At 33.7% G+C, this 20,042-nt stretch overlaps 3 protein-coding genes and 1 non-coding gene across 4 annotated transcripts; 1 reads left to right on the top strand and 3 right to left on the bottom strand.

Moving 5' to 3' along the window:
* Window positions 1-980: 980 nt before the first annotated feature.
* Window positions 981-2,303, bottom strand: LOC112420878 (zinc finger MYM-type protein 1-like). Its single transcript, XM_039832758.1, has one exon. The coding sequence runs from the start codon at window positions 2,301-2,303 to the stop codon at window positions 981-983; it is 1,323 nt and encodes a 440-aa protein (XP_039688692.1).
* Window positions 2,304-8,063: 5,760 nt separating this feature from the next.
* Window positions 8,064-10,299, top strand: LOC11438087 (amidophosphoribosyltransferase, chloroplastic). Its single transcript, XM_003607037.4, has one exon. The coding sequence runs from the start codon at window positions 8,166-8,168 to the stop codon at window positions 9,873-9,875; it is 1,710 nt and encodes a 569-aa protein (XP_003607085.1). The 5' UTR covers window positions 8,064-8,165; the 3' UTR covers window positions 9,876-10,299.
* Window positions 10,300-12,398: 2,099 nt separating this feature from the next.
* TRNAL-CAA (transfer RNA leucine (anticodon CAA)) lies at window positions 12,399-12,482 on the bottom strand. The gene has a single exon. It is a non-coding gene; the product is annotated as a tRNA-Leu (tRNA).
* Window positions 12,483-13,549: 1,067 nt separating this feature from the next.
* LOC11444362 (bZIP transcription factor 29) lies at window positions 13,550-17,540 on the bottom strand. The gene is made up of 4 exons (XM_003607035.4): window positions 16,247-17,540; window positions 16,026-16,158; window positions 15,675-15,759; window positions 13,550-14,047 (listed from the first exon to the last, which is right to left on the bottom strand). The coding sequence occupies exons 1-4, from the start codon at window positions 17,341-17,343 to the stop codon at window positions 13,842-13,844; spliced, it is 1,521 nt and encodes a 506-aa protein (XP_003607083.1). The 5' UTR covers window positions 17,344-17,540; the 3' UTR covers window positions 13,550-13,841.
* Window positions 17,541-20,042: the final 2,502 nt, after the last annotated feature.

The following is a 20,042-nucleotide window of genomic DNA, read 5'->3' as shown; positions in this document are numbered from 1 at the left end:
ACAGGGTACTCTTGTTATGTATTAAAAAACAAGTATATATCATGACCAATACCTTTGTTAACTCACATAATTTACTTTGCTTGATTGAAAATAACATAAAAAATATTATTTTTCATCTATTGAATGTAAAAGGGTATTTTAATAATTTTGACATTTATTCCTGAGATTATACATTTTAAACCAAACATATTTTTAGTATTCCCAGGAATTTAGAAAGAAAGTTCCAAAGAATTCAAATTGGTAACCAAACACTTTTTTAAAATATTCCTAGGAATATAATTCCAAGGAATATATTCCTGGAAAAGTTATTCCAGAGAATAATTTTTGCATCCGTGAAACAAACGCCCCCTAAGGAAAAACATTAAATTTTGGGTTGAGGGTAGAAATTGGGGTAGGATAATATTTTTCTTGTTTTGAGTGTACTATCTTAACATTTGCGATCAAAGAACTACATTTGGATCCACAATCAATAAAATGAAACATATAATTGAGTTATCAAGATTTGTTCATTTGCTTCAATTCTTCTTCTAACTAACTTACATAACGTATATTAAGATTATGCAATAAAATGATATAGGTGTATGCTTATCAAAACGAGGTTTTATAAATCAAGAAATTTGTATATTTAATTGTGTATTAGGTTGTAAAATTACACAGTTTGCTGTATCTTCAGCATGGTGTTGATAGTAACATGCTACTGGAAGTTGATGATTTTAAGTTGTGATGGCTATGGGAGCTTTGTTTGTTTCCCGTGTAAAATACCTTCAACAAGTCATAAATGAAGTGTTTATTCAGTGGCATATGAGTGTGTGTTGTTACTGCTACCACATTAGGAAGGAAACTGCCTATTCACTTTTGCTGGAATGAGCAATAACATGTTCTAAAATAAGAAAAAAGAAAGTAATTTATTCTAAATACATAACAAAAATTATTGAGCTTTTTGTAACTAAGTAACATTCACAACTTTTGCTTGTTCCCTTTCAAAAAATCCAACCATGTTTCAATGGTCTGTTCGCTTGTAAATGCCCTTTTCGAGACCTCTTTTCGGTGAATGTTCGAATAATATCAACATCATCAAGTGACTTGAATATCTCCCGCTCGGTGTAACATATCATCAAGTCATTTAACCACACACTGTTGATCTTGTTGCGCAATTTAGTCTTGATAATCTTCATTGCTGAAAAAGCTCTTTCAACGGATGTTGTCGACACTGACAATATCAAAGCCAACTCAATGAGTTTGTAGACCAATGAAAATACCAAATGTTTCTCAGTTTGAACCATCTTCATAGCCAAACTTTGAACATCTTCACAAGAAGAAAAGGAAGCATGCCTTTTCACTTGAAGTACATAAGTCTCAAGCTGCTCCCTTATTGTTCCATGGTCATCATCAGAAAAATCTGCATGATATATATCAGCAAGACGAGCAAGTTTATCAACATCAAACTTGAAGAAAGAGTTCTTAGGGTCAAGACATGAGAAGCAATTAAGCACAATGTTACTTCCTTCACTAAAGCGATGATCCATCTCCACACATATTTTGTCAATAGCAACATAAAAAATCTCGGCCCGGTAATGGTGAAGATTAGTAACAGTCTTCCCTTCTAATCTTGAACGACCTCGAACCGGTATTTCTTCATCCATATTTGACACTGGAATACCTTTAGCAACACAAAATTCTTGTACATCAACAAATAAATTATCCCAACCACTATCTTTCAATGTGGCCAACCGAGTTTTGACAACATTAATTAATTCCATGGCAAGCACAATATTAAGATCTTTTCTTTGCAAGATTTTTGAAAGCTTGTTTGTGATACCAAACAACTTTAACATTAACTTCAAAATGAAAGAAAATTTAAAGCTCTCCATTTTTTCTATCAAACCCGCCGCTTGAGATGGTCCACGTCCATCTTCATGAACCATACTAAGCACCACTAACACGGAGGACCACATCTGATCCAGACGAAGCAAGGTAGTATGATGTGAACCCCACCTAGTATCCCCGGGTCTAGCGAGAGTAGATGATTGGTGCGAGCCCCTTCCTGTAGATATCTCACCACTCTCAAGTCTATGCAAAATATCTTTATGTTGTGCCTCCGTCAAAGCATCCCTTCTCTTGCAAGATGTACTAGATGTTGTTACAATCAAGGAGATGTACTCAAAGAAATCATTAATAGATGAGAAACTACTAGCAACGGACACAATCACCAATTGCAAGCGGTGATCATAACAATGGACATAGAAAGCATAAGGGTTTTCATCTAAGATCTTTCTTTGCAAACCATTAAATTCACCTCTCATATTTGAAGCTCCATCATATCCTTGCCCTCGTATCCTTGAAATAGATAACTTGTAACGATCAAGGATGGAGAAGAAGAGATTACCTTTAGAGTGAATGAGAAGAGATTAGCAATCAGAGAAGAGACTAGCAACCATAGCTATTGAAGAAGAAAAAAGACAGATGAGAATTGAGAGAGGCAGAGAGCGATAGCTGAGAATGGGAGAGAGTTAGAGAGTGAACCTTTCTTTTCATGTGTTAAGCGCGCGCGTTTGTTTGTGAACTTAAAGATTTTGCCTAATTTTTTTTTGTAAGTGTGTTAATGGGCTTTTGGGTTGGGCCTAATATGCAAAAAAATTCGATCGAGCCCGGGCGACCGCCCGAGGTCGCCATACGGTAAAACCGCCCCTGGTTATTATACACTAGACCTACATGTAGCCCTACTTGTAATTAGATTGATTAGTTGCTTGAAGTTGAAGAAAATGGATGTAGTTGGTTTCAGGAATTTTGGAGAAGGTTTGGTTGAGTTTGATTATGTTTTGAACATATGGGATTGCATGTTGTTATGTTCTAGAATATGTCCATATCGCAACTACAGTTAAGCGTGTTGTAGCCAATAGGAGTTAACTACTGTCAGATCAGAGACAACGACAGTTAACTGCAGCTGGATGCATTTTCGTATTTTAATTGTGTATGAGAGCAATTCTTTGTGTGAGAAAATCAATTTTATTAAAACAAAAGAACTATATTAGGCGGCCCACGATCAATGATAATATAATAAAATATTTTTATAATGTGAACAACGAATAATAAGAGGCGACTTAGCAACAAAAAAAAATAGTGAATTATATCTCCGTGAGCTTAACTCAGTTGGTAGCGATATTACATATTATATGCAGGGGCCGACGTTCGAACCCCGAACTCCCCACTTCTCCACAATTAAATTGTGTGAGTTCTATCAATTAAACTACTTGACCAAAAAAAAAAGATAGAGAATAATAAGAGGAGGACAAATGCTAAGAACATTATCTTTCTATCACTCCCTATAATACTCATTTATTTATTGAATGAAACTCATGTGGATCTCACCACTTTACGTGAGATCCATTTCCAAAGTATGGGATCTACATAAGTTTCATCCTTTAAGAGAAAGTAAATGTTATAGAGAGTATTAGAAATAGGGTTTTTCTATCATGTGCAAATTTGCACATGTTAAGAAGTTTAAAGTGGTAATTTTGACTTGGAATTTGTGCATTTCATATTAAATATGTAGCTTTTTGATAAATAAGTTTTGTTTTTCAATAAAAAATTACTACTTTTAGATATCTTAACATATGCAATGTTGCGTATGTTAGATAAACCCTTAGAAATACAGTGTCTTTAACATTTCTCTAAGATGAGTGTCGTAAGTACACTTCATATGATAGTTTATAGATGTTTGAGGTGTTATATTGCAAATTTGAACCTACAGTTCTTTATTTCTTCACATTTCATGTGTAATATTCTTTTTAGACCATAGGACCTACTAATTACATAAAGAACTTTCTTATTGTTTTTGAGGGAAAAGAACTTTCTTATTGTTGTGAAGTTGAACAAATCACACCAAAACAAAGATATATGGAGTAAATAACAATGACAACCACCAACTAAAATAGTCCAGGTAACAATATTCAACCTAAAACAAATTTAGCAACCCATATTTATAGCAAAATCTACAATCATAATCAAAGAACAACGAGATAAAGAAAGAGAGAAACAAACACACCAAAAATTTATTTATACATTTTGGTCAAAATTGACTTATATTTGGAGGAGATAGCAACCATGTGATCCACTATAAATGATTCTTTACAAAGAGATCTAAAAATATAACAAGAAATTAACTTTAAGAACTCTCCAAGAGAGATGCAAAAGTGATTAAAAAATTATTGTTAATTGCTCACCAAGTACAATCACCAACTTCTCTCTCAACCCACTCAAAGATGAATCACTCAAGATCTCAATATAGAAAATTTGTATCCTTCCTCTAATGCTTCTAGACCACCAAAAATATTTTTCATGTTTTTCTCAAACCGAAAACCACGTCCAAGTGCTCTCAATAGTCAAGCCCTGGGTTTTTCAGCTATTCTCTCTCTTTAGGTTGTATTTTATGAGTTGTATCACATGTTTGTCAAAAAAACTCTATATAAAAGATAAAAACGTAGTTGTGATTCGAATCATATTCATATTATGATTCCAACCACACATACCTGAAAATCATGATAGCCAAAAAATCTATCATAATTTAAATCACACTCGGTCTTAATTCGAATCAAATGTACCAAAAACTCAAAATTGCTGATTTTTAAGGCACAATCTCCTACATTTATTTAAATTTAAATAAGCTCCCCTAAATTATGTGATTTTTTTTTTAACAACTAAATTACGTGATCCAGCATAAATCTTGTGTGGAACTCATGAATCTCAAACAATACAACATTGTGTTTAGAAGAATATTGACACTAACATTTTTTTTCAACTTCTGTTTTAGTTTTTCCATGAAGTAAATATAAACTCTTGTGTGTTTTTAAATTATTGTCGTTTTAGAAGAGAAAAAATAAACTATTTCAAATACTCCCATAAAATTGTACAGTCCACTGTGAGCAAAAAGGTTTATGGACTGTGTTATCTGCACTAGTGCTGTGCCTAATCCTTTTATATTGTTTGGCAAGGTTTTTCCACCGAATTATATAAAGTTTGTATATTCCATCCATCTATCTAATCGACCATGTCCAACTTGACAAGAGTTTTCAAAATACTTTTCTAAAATAAAAATTAAAAAACAATTTTGATTTATCCCTAAAAAAAATAAAAATATCTAAATCCATATAATAAAGTGTGGTATTACTACTAGTGATGACAAATGAGTGTGGTGTATATCCTTCCTCGTCTAGTTGACTCGGTTATGGTCCACCTTTGATGGTTAAGTTTGCAAGTGGCCTTTTGGACTAATTCACAAAATAAAACATCAAAGCTTCTATTCAATATCCTATTTTGATCAATATCTGCAGATGTCAAATAAAAGATGCAAAGCTAGTTAGTTAAGTGTATATTTGTTAATTTTATGCAATTATGCACGTAGTAGTATTATTTACTAAAGTGAAAATAATGACCAACCAACAAATTAAACCTGTAAGCTTAAAGCAAATGTGTTCCGGTGAAGATTTGAGCAAAATAAGACGAAGAACTTAGCTTTAAAACTAGTGCTTAATTGTATATATATAAAAAATAAAAAATAAAAACTAGTGCTTGATAATTAATTAGTCATCAACTCTAAATCCAATCATCTCAACTAACTAGTAACTGATATAAAATAAAATAAAAGGACAAGATCAAAGATAAAAAGGTGAAAACTTTATGTATTATTTTTTTCACAAGCGTGTCTTTACACTATAATACAAGTCCTATTTATAGGATACAATATGAACAAGTGAATGATCAAAGTAATTAAGGACCACTAACCATCTATTCATTTATGGAGTTATAGGAAGGTGGAAGACTACTGATGAACATCCACTAAGTTAATTATTTATAACAGTAACTACATACTAGTATTTTGTCATTGTATGTTTATTAACTTGGACGTTGTGAGTTTGTTCGTAAATTTATTTTTTATGTTTTTAGCGATGTTAAATGATATACTCTATCAATTTGAAAGAATGAATATCATTTTATTTTTGTAAAAAAATTAACTATGGTATATCGATTGTATTTGTATTTATATGGATTCTATTTTTACTAGCCTCACCATGCAAGAATTCACGTGTGTTTGACTTGAGCATTAGCATGCCATTGTGAGCATCTTTCCAATCTTGAATGTTTTCAATGATCGGGCATTTTGTAGCAGCAACTAATAAGTAGCAAGTGAATGAGAAAGCTGCATGTGCATGATTATCAGGAATGGTCTTCTTGCTTACATAATATAATGTCTTGTGACAACAACACCTTCAGATTCTGCGTGCATGTATCAAGCGTATTTTTTGATTTGTAAAATAGCAAGCGTGTTTCTTAAGCATGTAACAAGCCATTGGATATTATTCATTTAGTAATTAGAAAAAGCTAACTAGGGTCCTTACGATAAAGTTATTACTTCTTGATGCTTAGTCTTTTTCTCGTTAGTCTTTATAGCAAGACATCTTACATGTGTTTGATTTGTATTTTTAAGATAAAATTTCTTTTCGTAAGTTCCTTAAACGATGTTCGTAGAACACTTGTTAGCAAGATTTCTAATAATTTGATATAATTAATACATTTAATAATTTGATGAATTATTTGCGGCTTTGTGTAATATGCATAAGTAAAATAGTTTGTACCATATATACAAATGTGTTTTATACCATTAGATCAACAAGTCTCATCATACATCACCTAATCTAATTGTGAGATTTATTAATTCAATAGTAAAAACTAATTTGTGCATAATGTAAAACTTAATTCACGTGCACAATAGAATTAACCATTATTTCCACTTTTGACTCTTCAAATATTACTATTTGACGAATTTTGTTCTTAATTTTTAAATGAGTGAATTAAGTCTCCAAAGTCTACCTCCAACTACATTTTTTATCCACATCAATTTTACCTCAATTACATTTCTTAATTCGAGGAGTATTTATACTTCATAGCATAAGAATCACAAAAAATATCTTAACTTTTAATTTAATATTATTATTGCATATTTGATTAGAATGATAGAAGTTTGGTTATTTTTCCTATAAAAAAATGTTTGGTTATTTATTATGGTGGTATGATCCCCACTATAACCGTAGGGGATCCGCAGAACTGGAGACAAATAGAACCGTATGACTGAAGACAACGAGAAAAATCTTTTTGAGGCAACCAAGATGTGATAGATGTCGTGGTTGTCCATGACAACCATCACCATGAGGTGGACATGTTGTTTACGAGGATATTGGTTTTCAACAATGAGCAACAAGATTACCAAATGTCAGGTGCTCACCTTGCTTCGTGATGATCATGGATTGTTTATGGACGGTTGCTAAGAGGTCACCGAGTAGGTTGTTAGTCTCTTGAACGATGTTCAAGGGTGGAATTCTTCTAGTCATGGAACGAGAAATGACATGGTTTAAATTTTAAGTTTGGTTCGAATTCACTTTATATGATGAAGATGAAGTAGTAATTCCACCAACTTGGTGGTGTTGCATGCTATTAACAACGATGCTAGCCACTGGGTATTGACGTCTTAAGTTAACCATTGCATCTTAGAACAACAATGATGAAATAGACAAGTACCCTTCATATATATGCCTCCATTGATTATTTTTTTGCAGACCTAACATCTTTGATCTAAGGCAGTGATTGAGGGTTGAAGACGGTAGACATTGATCGACGACTCCACAAAAGATGGTGGTGTACTTACAAAACTCCTACGATCAAGTAAATAAGCGTCGTGGGTGTGAGGTTTTAGGGTTAGAAAATAACGCACCTAGACCTATACCATGAGTTAGCCTTTATAGTGGAAGGATTAGTTATGAACTCAAAACTCTAAATATACATGTATCTCATGGGACAACCGTAGATAACTTATGATATGATTCTATTTTAATAAAGAATACTTTGTCTCATCTCTATCATAAACAAAAAAAAAAAAAAACACTTTTAGATTTGTTGAATAACTAATACGATATTTTGGGCCATATAAACTAAATATCTCAATTAAAAAAAAAAATCTATTAATAGTATAAGTTGTAACTAAAAATAAAAATATTCCACAAAAGAAAAATGAATAGTGGTGGCATTTTGGGCGCCCTAAACTAAAGTAACACTGAAAACCTAGAACTGACTTTGTCATCCAAGTCTTCCTCACTCTTCTCTTTCGCATAACAATGGCCGCAACTCAAACTCTCTCTTCTTCCTTAGCGAAACCCTCCCTTCTCCCTCCCAACAACAATCGCTTCTTCTCCACATCCCTCCATAAACCTACTCTCCCCTCTCTCTCCGACACCCGAAAACCCCTTTTCCTCACTTCCTCCTCCAAAAACCCAATTTCCGACATCATCCTCTCCAACAAAAACCACCCACAAGACGAGGTTGTTTTCATCAACGACGACAAGCCTCGTGAAGAGTGCGGCGTTGTTGGTATCTACGGCGACTCAGAAGCCTCCCGTCTCTGCTACTTAGCCCTCCACGCTCTCCAACACCGCGGCCAAGAAGGCGCTGGAATCGTCACCGTTAACAACAACGTTCTTCAATCCATCACCGGTGTTGGTCTTGTCTCCGATGTCTTCAACGAAACCAAACTCGATCAGTTACCCGGAAGCTTAGCCATCGGCCATGTTCGTTATTCTACTGCTGGACAGTCCATGTTGAAGAATGTTCAACCTTTTGTTGCTGGGTACCGTTTTGGTTCTGTTGGTGTTGCTCATAACGGTAATTTAGTTAATTATCGTACTTTAAGAGCTAAGCTTGAAGAAAAAGGTTCGATTTTTAACACTACTTCTGATACTGAAGTTGTTCTTCATTTGATTGCTACTTCAAAGCATAGACCTTTTATTTTAAGAATTGTTGATGCATGTGAGAAGCTTGAAGGTGCTTATTCGATTGTGTTTGTTACTGAGGATAAGCTTGTTGCTGTGAGGGATCCATTTGGGTTTAGGCCTTTGGTTATGGGGAGGAGAAGTAATGGTGCTGTTGTTTTTGCTTCTGAGACTTGTGCTCTTGATTTGATTGAAGCTACTTATGAGAGGGAAGTTTTCCCTGGTGAGGTTATTGTGGTTGATAATAATGGGATTCAATCGCTTTGTTTGATGGCACATCCGCAGCCGAAGCAGTGTATCTTCGAGCATATTTACTTTGCTTTGCCTAATTCTGTTGTTTTTGGTAGGTCTGTGTATGAATCGCGTAGGCGATTTGGTGAGGTGCTTGCTACTGAGAGTCCTGTTGATTGTGATGTTGTGATAGCTGTTCCTGATTCTGGTGTTGTGGCTGCTCTTGGTTATGCTGCGAAAGCTGGTGTTCCTTTTCAGCAAGGGTTGATTAGGTCACACTATGTAGGAAGGACTTTCATTGAGCCATCTCAGAAAATTAGGGATTTTGGTGTGAAGTTGAAGCTTTCGCCTGTTCGTGCTGTGCTTGAAGGTAAAAGGGTTGTTGTCGTTGATGACTCAATTGTGAGGGGAACAACATCGTCCAAGATTGTGAGGTTGCTTAAGGAAGCAGGTGCAAAAGAAGTTCACATGAGAATTGCAAGTCCACCAATTATTGGTTCTTGTTACTATGGTGTGGATACACCTAGCTCAGAGGAGCTGATATCTAATAGGATGAGTGTTGAAGAAATAAGGGATTTTATTGGATCTGATTCACTTGCTTTTCTTCCAATTAATAGCTTGCATAGTATGTTGGGTAATGATTCTCCTAATTTTTGTTATGCTTGTTTCTCTGGGAAATACCCTGTTGAGCCTAGAGAGCTTAAGGTTAAAAGGGTTGGTGACTTTGTTGATGATGGTTTGAATGGGAGTTTGGAACAAATTGATGGTGGTTGGGTTCAAGCCAACAGAAATCCACCAAAAGAGGTGAATACTGCTACTGGTCTTTGAGAACTTTTGCTTCATATTTATGATTTTGCACTTGGGATTTTGTATTACTCTTTCATAATATTAAGGGTATCTGTGTGATCTAACCACAGTTGTGAGCTCCATATAGAGTTCATCTAGATTCTGAAGACCAGTGCTTAATAGTGATAATTACAGATCTGTTATTTAGAGCTTTTGTCATCTAGAACTAAGAAAAGTGACATAAGAACTTTGCATGTGTTTTCTTTGCCTCTTTTTACTTAATATAGGGTTTTATTCAAAACAACTTATATTCCTATAGTTTTGGATATTTCTTTTGCCCGTTCCATCTCCATTTCTTGTATACTTTTGTTTTTTTTGGTAGTTGAAAGAAAGGGCAATCCTAATTAAACAAACGCAACTTCATGTTTACTCGGTAAAATAATGAAAAATTTCACCGTTGCTTGTTCAAAGTAGTTGGTCCAGATTATAAAGAGTTGAGTCATATCTCAAAAGTCTTCGTTATGTGGGGATCTTGATGAACATAGGGATTCAACTCATCTCAACTTTTTCCTTGTTAAAAAAAGTTGTATTTGCTCTTCTTTGTTTGTACTAGTTTCTATTTTTATTTTTTTTTAGAGGTTTACTTTCTTGTTTTCTCCCTATTTAAGATTCCATTGATTTTGCAACAAATTGTAAATTCTTTTCTATTTTCCCTAAAAACAAACGGTGTCCTTGTTGCTACAATTTCCCTTTACTGTTAGTTGGAAAAGTACAGTTCAAAATTCACAATTGTTGTGGAAATTCCCTTTATCAATTGTACTCATGTCTCAATTCTAAAACTGCAATATATTCTTTGCATTCGTATGTAATAATTATACAATTTATGTACTTGATGCAACTTTTACAACTACCCTTATTTGCATATTAAATTGAACATATAAAGATTTCAAGAGCTCAAATGAAAGTATTAGGATAGTCATAACAGGCATATACTTGGTTTTCACGTTGTTTTCTTACAAAATCATTCTAATGCTTCCACGTTTGTGAAAACACGGCAACTTTGTCATGTTCCTCTTCTCATAAACCCCAGAATTTATTGAAGACGTGTTCTTTGAAAATTAAATGCGATAGACCAACCAAAAATCACAAGAAACATTATACATAAGTTCAATGAGCAAGGGTTCCGCCCATTGCTGCATGTATATGATGTGGTGGTGGTACTGATTAATGATGATGAAAAATTCGGTGATTTAAATAGCTTAATTGGTAGCAGCATGCAACTCAACGTGGACTCGGGATAAATAAAAAAATCTGTTTACATTTCATTATCAAAAAAATAATCAGTTTACCAAAATAAACCTCTTAAAATTTTGCATTTGAATTCAAGGTTAAAGATTAGATACTTAATAAAAAAAAAAAAGTTCGATCTCTTTGTCTCTTTAGTGTTATATCGTTTGAACCTCTTGCTGTTTTGTTTGTTGTGACTTGTGAGCAGCTTGGGATATCTCAATATATTGTGTAAATAGTCAATATAGTCTTCTCCATATAACGAAGATGGCAATTGATCCGGTTTATTGTTGAGTCCTAAGAAAGAATAGGTAAGAAAGCTATTCTTTTGACCATGTATGCGACATATTGTTGATCGATTAAGCGGTAAAGAATCAACATGAGAATAAAATAAAAGTAGAGATGAAGATGTTGCGTCGAATGTGTGAGTGAGTGAGAGAGACAAAAGGGTGGAAGAGTGGGACATTTCAATATTCTAATATAAAAAAGAAATGATATTTGAACAATCATTTTTGATAACTTTTATGATAACTTTATCTCTCATACTCACATTATGTTTTTACTTTTTCTCTCAATTGTTTTGATTTTTGTACCAATCCTTCATTTTTTTTGTAAAATTTTGGTTGTCTTAAAATTTGTCATATAAATGGATGTTATAAATTATAATAACTCAACTCAATATAAAAAGCGTGGATCCCAGTTAAGATTGGAAGTCTCCTTTGAGACCTTATTCCCACTAGGTATTCAAAATATTTCCCCAATGAAGTACCTCATAGATACCAAGTCTTACATTAAGACGTCTCCATATAACAAACTTTATTTAATGAGACAAGGCTTGATTATTTATTTGTAAAATTTCAATGTAGCCAAACTTTGCTTGTCTTGATTCTTGTTACTTCACATGATTACATGTATCAATGCATGGAGTTCATTGTTTAAGAAATGCAATTCACAAGTTCATTTTCCAAATTATGCTCTCGTTCCCTCCTCTGTAACATCTTCTAGTTCGGATACCTTTGATCGTTTGTACCACGGTGGTAACACCATAGCTCGAAATATCCATCCATGGAGGAGTGGATGACCCTTGGATTTCATTCACAAAGAAATCTAAATATTGAATTGTTGGATGCAAAACATACAAAGTCAGCGAGAAGCTATATCCTGCAATGAAAAATGGTATTTTGTCATGAGGATTAGGCTATGCATTTTGGCTTGCACAATTCTTTTCAATTGTTCCAGCAAAATAAAATTAAAAAAAAATATTAATTTTGAAAAAATTGTCAGAAGTGGGATTTGAACCCACGCCCTCTCTCGAAGACCAGAACTTGAGTCTGGCGCCTTAGACCACTCGGCCATCCTGACTTGATGCTTATTATATCAACTCATGTTTATTTATTACCAGTTTCATAAAAAGAAACCAGCGACACATTCATATTTTTGTAAATGCCTTGTTCAACTTAGTTAGTCATCATATAAATCCAAAAAATTCGTTAACGAAAAAATATAAATTCAAAAAATAACTGGGTCCTTGTATATGAAATGTGATCTCTAAAACATAAATATGATGATCACTAATTAGTTGAATTTTTATATGATAATTAACCCTATTAGCATAGTGAGAATATCTATTGTCATCTTCCAGTATTTATTTTCCTTCAAAAAAAAAATCTTCCAGTATTTATTTAACACAACTCCACTTCCATTACCTTTTCCTGTTTAGTTTATACTCATTTTTTTGTTGAGAAATTGAGTTAAGTGAACGATCAATTGTTAATTTGTCTAATTATATTTTGATGTAATTTTAGAATTATTTTTTAAAACTTCCTTGTTAACTATAAAAATAATAATATAGACAATTTAAGTACTGTACATTGCAACCTTTTCAATTATTTCACTTTTTTTTATCGTCATTGATGTTGAGAGACATTAGAAAGTTCTATTCTTCACCAAAATTGAAGAAAAGTATAAAACCGATAAAAATTCATTATAAAGTTATGTAAATCTAATCATAAACATAATTTTTTTGAACAAACATAATTACTTTTGATATATCCTTTTTTTTTTTATTTAACAAAAACTCTATCATTGTTGGTAATTATTAATGTCATAGAAAAAATCGTGTAATTATGTCATCTCACCTACTGAAATAAGACTTGGTGGTTAATGAAAATTGTCAAGTTCAACAAAATATATTTTGCAGAAATATATACCATCGAATTAATAACGGATCCCACATAAACCTAACTTCTGTGCTCTTTTCAAGGTGGGTTAGAATATAGAATAGACAGCAGTACATGAGAAGATATGCATCAAAATTCAATCCTTATCACTGAATTATTCATTTCGCCATTAATTTAATGCATTGAACCTTAGCTTCAATTAGTCCTTACGACAAAACCGGTTTGAATAGAAAAACAATAGAATGCTCATTATTTACCAAAAAATAAAATTTGTGACTTCATCTAAATGTTATCATAAAACAAATCATGTTCAAATAATGCTTACAATTTCAGATATGTACTGAAATTAAATATGAGCTATATTTAAATATAAGACAGGAATTAGGACTTGTATATAGACTTTGTGACCGAGCTAGATAGGCATTGCGAATCGAACTTACGACCATAACAACTAAGGAATACTTCTGTAAATATGTGAAACTGAGTGCAATGAAACAGTAACAAATATATTAAGAACCGTATGCACGACCTCCAATCCAACCTATTGCTTTAACTCATTCTTTGAGTTGGCATTACCATTCTGCTGCTGTTGTTGTTGATGCTGCTGATGCTGATGCTGTTGTTGGAACATCATAGGGTTGACAGAATGTTGCGGAATCATGCAGTTAGAAGGAAGTGACTCCCCATTCAGCTCAGCTGTAACAATCTTCAGTCTTTGAACCTCGGCAGTAAGCGCCTCATTCAGAGCTATTAGATGAGGATACACAGATCAGAAGTAATCAGTAAAAAGCAATCGATGAAAAGTCCTACGACTAAGTCTAAAATTGTTTGTGATACAGGTGACAACTACTAGAGATTGTATATAATCGTTGTTGACAAGATATTATGGCTTTTATTAATACTTCTAATAGAAAAGAAGTGCGCATCACAAAGTATATTAAATATACCAAATGCGAAGAGAAAACCAACTACTCTACATCTGCTTTCCCATGATGCTTATTTCCAAAAACAGTAGTAACTCTTACAAACATAATTAGCTATATAAAGGAAATCTCATCTATAGTTAGTTTCAGCAAAAGGGAAAACATGCATTTGAGGGCAAACCAAATATATGTTATAATAGGATTGTCGTGTTCATAGTCATCTTGATTGATGGTGAGTCCGGCAACAGATCATGGTAGCACCGTGATTTTATGAAACTACAAAGCATAATTTTTTCAAAAATCACGGTAGACTACCGTAATTCTGCCAATCTCACTGCTGATCCAAAGTCCAAACATGCACTAAGTAACCTACATAAAAAAAAGTTACCTGACTCAAGACATTACTTAGCTCTCCCCCAGAAATTTGAACATGAATTAATAAAGGGGCAGCTTAAACAATTGAACATCAGTAATGGAATCAGCAAACTCAGGCTGTGATGTTCATTCCATAATCAAAATACGTTTTTTCTCCTAGTGCAAACGCTGTTTTGTATCTAATAAAAGTTCTAATCTTAGCTTTTTAATTCCTACAACCCATCTTCCAATGCTAAACAGACGACTTAATCTTGTATTGAAATTCAAATTAATATCAAGGAAAACTGGAACTGCGAGAATGAAACTTCTAACCACACTTGGTCAAACAAATTTTGGTACCGTGTCAGGAATCTACATTCTTAAAAGCTTAAGCTGTTATTTTTTTTATTTTTTTTTAATCGGCAAATTTATTAATACTTCCACCCGAACAAGACGTAATAGGCGGAGAAAAACACAATACAAAGGATAGCCATATCACTGTACGGTAACAGCACCTAAAGATCAAAGAAGACAACCAAGAGACTCCCCAAGAACAACCGATATGCACCCAAGTAACACACTCCTATGAACCTACCGCCTTGGCCAAACACCCATACTTTAGCAGGAAATATAAACCCGCATAGACAGCCCCTAATGGCAGCCGCAAACACAGAACAGCAGTCTGCCAAGTACCCAAAAAAACTGTGTCGCGACCCAATTCGAAAGCCTTCCTGCTGCTCCTAGATTCCATTATTTACCTCAAAAGGAAATCCCTCGGATTCCAACTCCATTCATTGTACAAGCAAGTAGGAATATTGAGCCTAACCAAACTCCATTTCCAAGCTAGCACCTTGATTTCATCCATTATCTCATATACATCCCTCACCACATTTTTAAAAATTCTATGATTTCTAGTGTTTCAAATAACCCAAATCGCCGCATGCCTAATTAGCCATCTTCTTACTTTACAATAAAATCTATGCATCTTTTAAGTTTTCAGCATGATAGTTTTCAGCCATAAACATAAAATGAGTTGCAATGTTGTCTGTTTTGCAAATCCTTAAAAAATTAGAGATTGAAAAGATTGAAAGAAATACCATCTCGGAGTTTTGCCTGCTGTTCCATGGATTGAAGGCGGAACTTCAACTCACTATTCTGGTTAGTGAGTCCAACTGAATCTCTCTGCATACACAAAAAAGATAGGAATAATTAGTGCATGTTTGAACCTGCATTTGTGTTAACTTCAACTCCCTATTCTGGTTAGTCCCAAAGCATTATCAACGTGAAAACAAAGAAGCTACAACACGTAGCTTTCACGTCAGCGTTGATTTCCACCGCAATTTTACAAAACGCGCCACAATATCAAACAAAGGCTTAGTAAAAAAAAGAAACTAAGCTGAAATTACCAAACTAAAACATGCATTCACAAACATAAATAATGTTCCCACCTGCAACAAAGTAAGTTGTGCAGAAAGTGTAGTGGCTTCAGTCTGCAGAGTCTGAACCTTGTGTTCTAGCTCCGAAATATATCGCATTTTGCGCTCTTTGGAACGCGCAGCCGATTGCCTATTAGCCAAAATCCTGAAATAACCGAAAAAACATCCAAGTCAAAATTAACCATCCATATTGACGTTACTGACTAAAACGTTGAATAATTCAATTACAGCACCTCTTAGCCCGCTTCGGATCAGCCATAGCAATCTCAGCAAGTTTCTCATTAGCCATAATTTTCTTCAACTCTGGCCCACTAAACTCACCATTCCCAAACTCCAAACTAAAAGCCGCATTATTCCCATCCCCCGAATTACCAGGCGACATCAACCCTCCAGGGGAAGGCGGCATCTTCAAAGACTCATCATTGAAATTCAACTTCCCAATAAAACTATCCATCGAAACACTCCTATAGTGTCTCGTAGTCGGTGCAATATCACCTCCTGCACTTCTCTTATTCCCTTCCCTCCTCTGCATACTATCCCCACTCTCATTAACACTACTTTCAGCTTCATTATCACTACTATCACCACCATTAGTCTTCGTCCCACTCGCTCTACTATCATCAGTAGCCGCGTTTTTATCATCGTTAATTGCATCAATGTTATCCAAATTCATATAAGCAGAAAAAAGATCATCCACAACTTCACCTTCCGGCGACAACGATTTCTTCTCCTCTACATTACCATGTTCCCAATTCGTTTCCCTTTTCACCACAGAAGAATTAGGTTTAACACCTTCCCTTCCTCTCAGCGGAATCAACGGCGGCGAAGACTGCAAAACAGTAGAAAATCCAAACGGAATATCACTGTTAGAACGCCGGTGAGATTTTCTCGGCGGTAAAGAAGGGTTTCTAGCAGCAAACGGAGGTAACGGAGAATGAGAAGTGACGTCACGATCTTCCATGGACACGTCAGCATGATCCGACGTGGAGGAAGATTCGCGAAACGTGCAAGGGCTGAGAGGTGGAAGAGAGTCGAGAGAGAAAAAAGAGGGTTGAGAGAGTGATCGTGTGTGGGAAGGTGTAGGACTTGTACTGTGCGACGGCATTTGCGGCCGTGAAACCGGGATCTGATTGTTCATGTGAGAGTAAGGTGAAATAGGTGGGATCTGGTGTGGGTGAGATGGTGGTATACCACCTCCTCTTTGATTATGATGATGATTTCTAGTAACAGTTCGCATTTGTGATTGTGATGATGCATTAAACTGTGGTATGGTTAATTGTTCCATATGATTGTTCATTTTGAAAGATGAAGCTGCTTCAGTATCTTCCATGAATAAGTAAATAAATAATATTCACAAAAACAACATTGAAAAGTGGCGGAAATGCCGAAGGAGCAGGCGCTTATCTCGCTACAAGATTCACTGTGAAGACAACGAAGGTTGAAAAGAAAGGAGAAGAAAAACAAGACTTACACACAAACACACACAGTGGTTTTTTTTTTTTATTTGTTTTGTTTTTTGTTTTGTTTCTCTCTCTACTTTTGTGAAGATGACTATTAGTACTACACGGATTTCATGACTACTACGCGTGAATTTAATAACAATTTCATTTCAATTTCGGTTGCATTTCAATTTCATTCCGACCTCATTTCTTTTCTTTTCTTTGCCGTATAGCAAGTTTTTCTAATTTCTTTCCCTTGTCTCCCGCAGTTTGTGTAGCAACTCTTTACCAAAAATAAACTATTTCTTTTATTTTTTGACAATAATAGGAGACAATAATCATTTTTATTTTATTTTATCCACAATAAATGTTACATTTTTTTGTCCTACTTTTGACAATTTTTTTTTCCTTTTGCACTGGTTTTCGACCCACCAAAAATGAACAACTAATTCGACTCATGCGTACTGGCTAAGCGTTGTTCCCCTCGAATTCAAACTCGATATTCCCCGGATTAATTTTGACATTTTACTTCATCATGCACTTGTTAAACATTGTAAAAGCAAACCGCTTCCTTTATTTTTACTTGATCATTTATAGGCTTAATTGCATTTTATGTTCCTTAACTATTTAGGTAGTATCGATTTGGTCCCTTAATTAAAATTCGATTTATTTTGGTCCCTTAACTTCTCTCCGTTACACATTTTGGTCATTTCCATTAGTTTTAATTCAAAAACGTTAGATTTTCTTCATCTTCTTCACCTCTTTTTCATCTTCATATCATCTCCATCAACCTTCAACAACAAGAATCCCAGAAAAATTCTAGAAGAAAATGAAGAAAACCTAACGTTTTTGAATTAAAACTAATGGAAAGGACCAAAATGTGTAACGAAGAGAAGTTAAGGGACCAAAATAAATCGAATTTTAATTAAAGGACCAAAGCGATACTATCTAAATAGTCAAGGGACCAAAAATATAATTTAGCCATCATTTATATTAGGGTCTCATTAACGAGTGAACATTGTTTAAAGTTTATTTCATCACACACTTGCTAAACATTGTAAAAACAAAAGGCCTACACTATTTTTACTTGATCATTTATATCAGGGTAACAAGTGAGTATTGTTTAAAGAATAAAAAAAAAAAAAAAAACTTGAAGATACAAGTCAAATGCATGCAAAAATCATAACTATTATAATTTTTTTAATGTAAAAGTAACTACTTTTGAATACTTAAAATTATTTTAAGGATATTTATTAATATTTTCCTTTATATTATTAGTAGAAAAGTGTTATGTACACTCGCTATCTAACATGCACTATTCTCTCAACAAAAAAAAAAATCTAACATGCACTATTTTTATTGTACGAAACTAATGTACATCATACATTTTAAAAATACTTATATAAAATGGTGAAAGTTTGGTAAGTTTTCTAATTTAAAGAGAATGTTAAAAAAAGAATATCTCTTGCATTTCTCTTATTGCTATCATTTTATTTTCCGTGGGCCAATTTCTATATTTTGCTTTTGGAAGAAAATAAAATTTCATTGAATTTTTTTGCCAATTTATTTTACTTTACTTTAATTTGCAATTTTATGACCATTTATGTATTTTTTATAATTCTGATTACACCTTTTATTTTCCATAATTGATAAAAGGCTACTACCAATTTGGCTCGGGTGGGGATAAAGGTTTGTTCAGATTCTCGTTTCTGTGATTCTTTCTGATCTACGAAATTACTTGTAATGTTGACATAATAACAAGTTGCAATATAAAATATTTATATCACCAACAACATAATAGAGTTTTGTAAGAAAAAAAACCGACAAAAATAATGTTTCAAGGTTGACAATTTTACCACTAACATAAATCATTGGTGTAGATTTTCTATGCATGTTTAGTATAGAGTAGAAGAACATATCACCCTTAACAAGAACATAAATTATAAATATTTGGTGAACTTTATTGAAATAGATCTTTTGTGATGCACTTAAGATACTTGGATATCTATCTTTATGACTTACAATGCAATTGACATGATAAATACATGTCACTAATATTCTTTTATAGCAGGAAACACTTACCCTTAGCTGTAAGTCTCTATTTTTTGAGCACGAGATAAAGTTTTCTATATTTTTTTTAGGGAAATGTTAATCAATGCTTTCGGGACATTGGTTAAGGGCTTTAAAAGAAAATTTATCATAAAAATGTGTATAATAAATGCACCAGAAATCAAAATCTTTGACTTTTTTATAAAATAAATTCTTTTTTTAGAATCCTTAAAGAGTGCCCGCAGAGCACTCGTTAAAAAGACTTTTTTTTTTTATCAATAAGTCTCTCTATAATTGATTCTTTCTCTTTGAGTAAATTTCTTAATAACGTTCATAAAAAAAAGAGCATGTTGTTATGACTGTTGTTCATCAATTTCACACATTTAATGAGCATGTTGATGTAGTTGATTATCGTTATTAGATTATAGAGTATCAAAGATTGATCGATTGTTCAACATTCATTTCCTTTAAAGATTAAGCATCTCATGTGGCACTTTGAGAGGGATTGTTTACTGAATAAGGTTAAATAACAAAGGAGTGG

The sequence above is a fragment of the Medicago truncatula genome, chromosome 4 (genome assembly GCF_003473485.1).
Source record: "Medicago truncatula cultivar Jemalong A17 chromosome 4, MtrunA17r5.0-ANR, whole genome shotgun sequence".
Lineage (NCBI taxonomy): Eukaryota > Viridiplantae > Streptophyta > Magnoliopsida > Fabales > Fabaceae > Medicago > Medicago truncatula.
The sequence above is the reverse complement of the archived record's forward strand: the minus strand, read 5'-3'. Positions and strand labels throughout refer to the sequence as shown.